General features: G+C 54.9%; 1 protein-coding gene across 1 annotated transcript; it reads left to right on the forward strand.

The window, feature by feature from the left end:
• Positions 1 to 887: 887 nt before the first annotated feature.
• LOC112463945 lies at positions 888 to 1,397 on the forward strand. Its single transcript, XM_025030681.1, has one exon. The coding sequence runs from the start codon at positions 888 to 890 to the stop codon at positions 1,395 to 1,397; it is 510 nt and encodes a 169-aa protein (XP_024886449.1).
• Positions 1,398 to 1,937: the final 540 nt, after the last annotated feature.

Consider the following 1,937-nt stretch of genomic DNA (forward strand, 5'->3'; position numbering starts at 1 on the left):
AATGGCCGAGTGGTTCTGGCTGTCTCTCTTGACATTAAGAACGCCTTCAATTCTATCAAACACTCCAGAATCAGAGCCGCCCTGAGGAACAACACGTTCCGCGATACCTGAGGCGCATCGTGGAGGACTATCTTAGAGATAGAGAAATCAGATATGTCTCGTCTGATGGCACCCGTCGCACCCGGCGTGTCAACAGGGGGGTCCCTCAGGGATCGGTGTTGGGCCCCCCGCTCTGGAATCTGGGATTTGACCAGGTGTTGCGCACCCTTCTTCCGGGCGACTCCCATGTCGTTTGCTACGCCGACGATACACTGCTCCTCGTCGCCGAGGAGGATTTCGACTCTGCGTGCGCTCTTGCGTCCGAATGCCTGGACAGGCTCATGATAAACATTCGAGACCTAGGCCTATCGATGTCTTGGCCTAAAACTGAGGCCGTCTTCTTCGGACACTGTCCCCGAAATTCGACCTTCGATTACGAGGGATATAGTGTTAAAATTTCCAACAGCATGAAATACCTTGGCGTATACATCGATAAGAAATGGGCATTTAACACCCACGTGAATTACGTTGCCGAAAAGATTTCGAAGGTAAATCGTGCCCTGTGTGCAATCCTACCTAACCTCAGAGGACCTATTGAGAACAAGCGCCGGTTGTACTACTCCGTGGCTACCTCTATTGCGCTCTATGCCGCCCCTATTTGGAGCGATGAGTTTATGGCCTCCGAGAATAAGCAAAGACGGATGCGCCGTGCGCTACGACTTTCGGCGTTAAGAACCATAATGGCCTATCGTACTGTTTCATATGAGGCGGCTACGCTCCTCGCCCGTGTTCCGCCTCCGCATTTGTATGCAGATTTCTTGAGAAGGACATACTTCCGACACCGAAGAATGAAGGAGAATGGAACGTACAACGAGGTATCGGCTCCGGCTGTACGCTTGGAAGAATGGGAGGCACTACGAGTGCAATGGCGCGCTCACATCGCGCAGGGAAACCTTCCGGGAAGAAGAACAAGAGAGGCGATCGGCCCCAGTTTCGAAGACTGGCTAGATCGCAGTTCCGGCTTCCTCACTTACAGACTGACTCAGTTTCTAACAGGTCACAGGTGTTTTGGCACCTACTTACACAGAATTGGTAAGGAGGATACCCCAATGTGTCGGTATTGCGATGTGGAAGAAGACACCCTAGAGCACACCCTGGAGGTTTGCCATTTCTGGGCTCTAGAACGCGGTGAACTCGCTGCTGCGATAGGTCAAAATCTCTCTCTGGGAAACATCGTTGCTCGGATTTGCAACTCGAAAGAACAATGGAACGCATTTTCGGTTTTCGCTGAGCGCGTTCTCCAGCGCAAAGAGGAAGATGAGCGAAGGAGGCAACAACAGCAAATCGATCCGGGATAATTGCGTTCTCCGCGATGTCACTGCGACTTTGTGTACTGCGTGCGTTTTTCTTTTGATGCGATTTATTATGCGTGCGGACGGGGTTTTCTTGCCGTTCCTGGGTTGCCCGGGTGCGGGCCGGTCCTGGCTCTCCTCCTCCTGGGGTCCGGTGCGTCGCTTCGGCGACGTTCCCGGATCCCTGGGGGGTGGTGGGTTGGGGGCGGTCGGCGTGCGGGTTTCCCTATGGGCGACCGGATGGCCCTGTAACAGAGAATAATTTTAGTTTGTATCTATATACATACATATTTAATTGTTTCTTCTGGGAGCCCCGCTGCGATGGGTTGGGGGTTCCCTGGGGGTCGGTCGCCCGTTGTCTCGCCGCTCACCGCTGTGCTTGCGGGGCTCCGGTCCCACTGCTCCGCAGTGGGTTTGCCGGAGGCCCCGTTGTGGCTGCGGGGTGCGGGTGGTCGTCCTTCTGGGTTTCATCGGCCTGCGGCGGGGTTCTCGAGATCTCTTCTCTTTTCGCGCCCCTCCCTCCCCTTCTCCCCCCCTTCCGGGGGG

The sequence above is a fragment of the Temnothorax curvispinosus genome, unplaced genomic scaffold, assembly GCF_003070985.1.
Source record: "Temnothorax curvispinosus isolate PA1 unplaced genomic scaffold, ASM307098v1 QBEX01013746.1, whole genome shotgun sequence".
NCBI classification, from domain to species: domain Eukaryota; kingdom Metazoa; phylum Arthropoda; class Insecta; order Hymenoptera; family Formicidae; genus Temnothorax; species Temnothorax curvispinosus.

Coding starts and splice junctions, on each gene's coding strand:
- LOC112463945 (XM_025030681.1), top strand. CDS start 888: ATGAAGGAGAATGGAACGTACAACGAGGTATCGGCTCCGGCTGTACGC.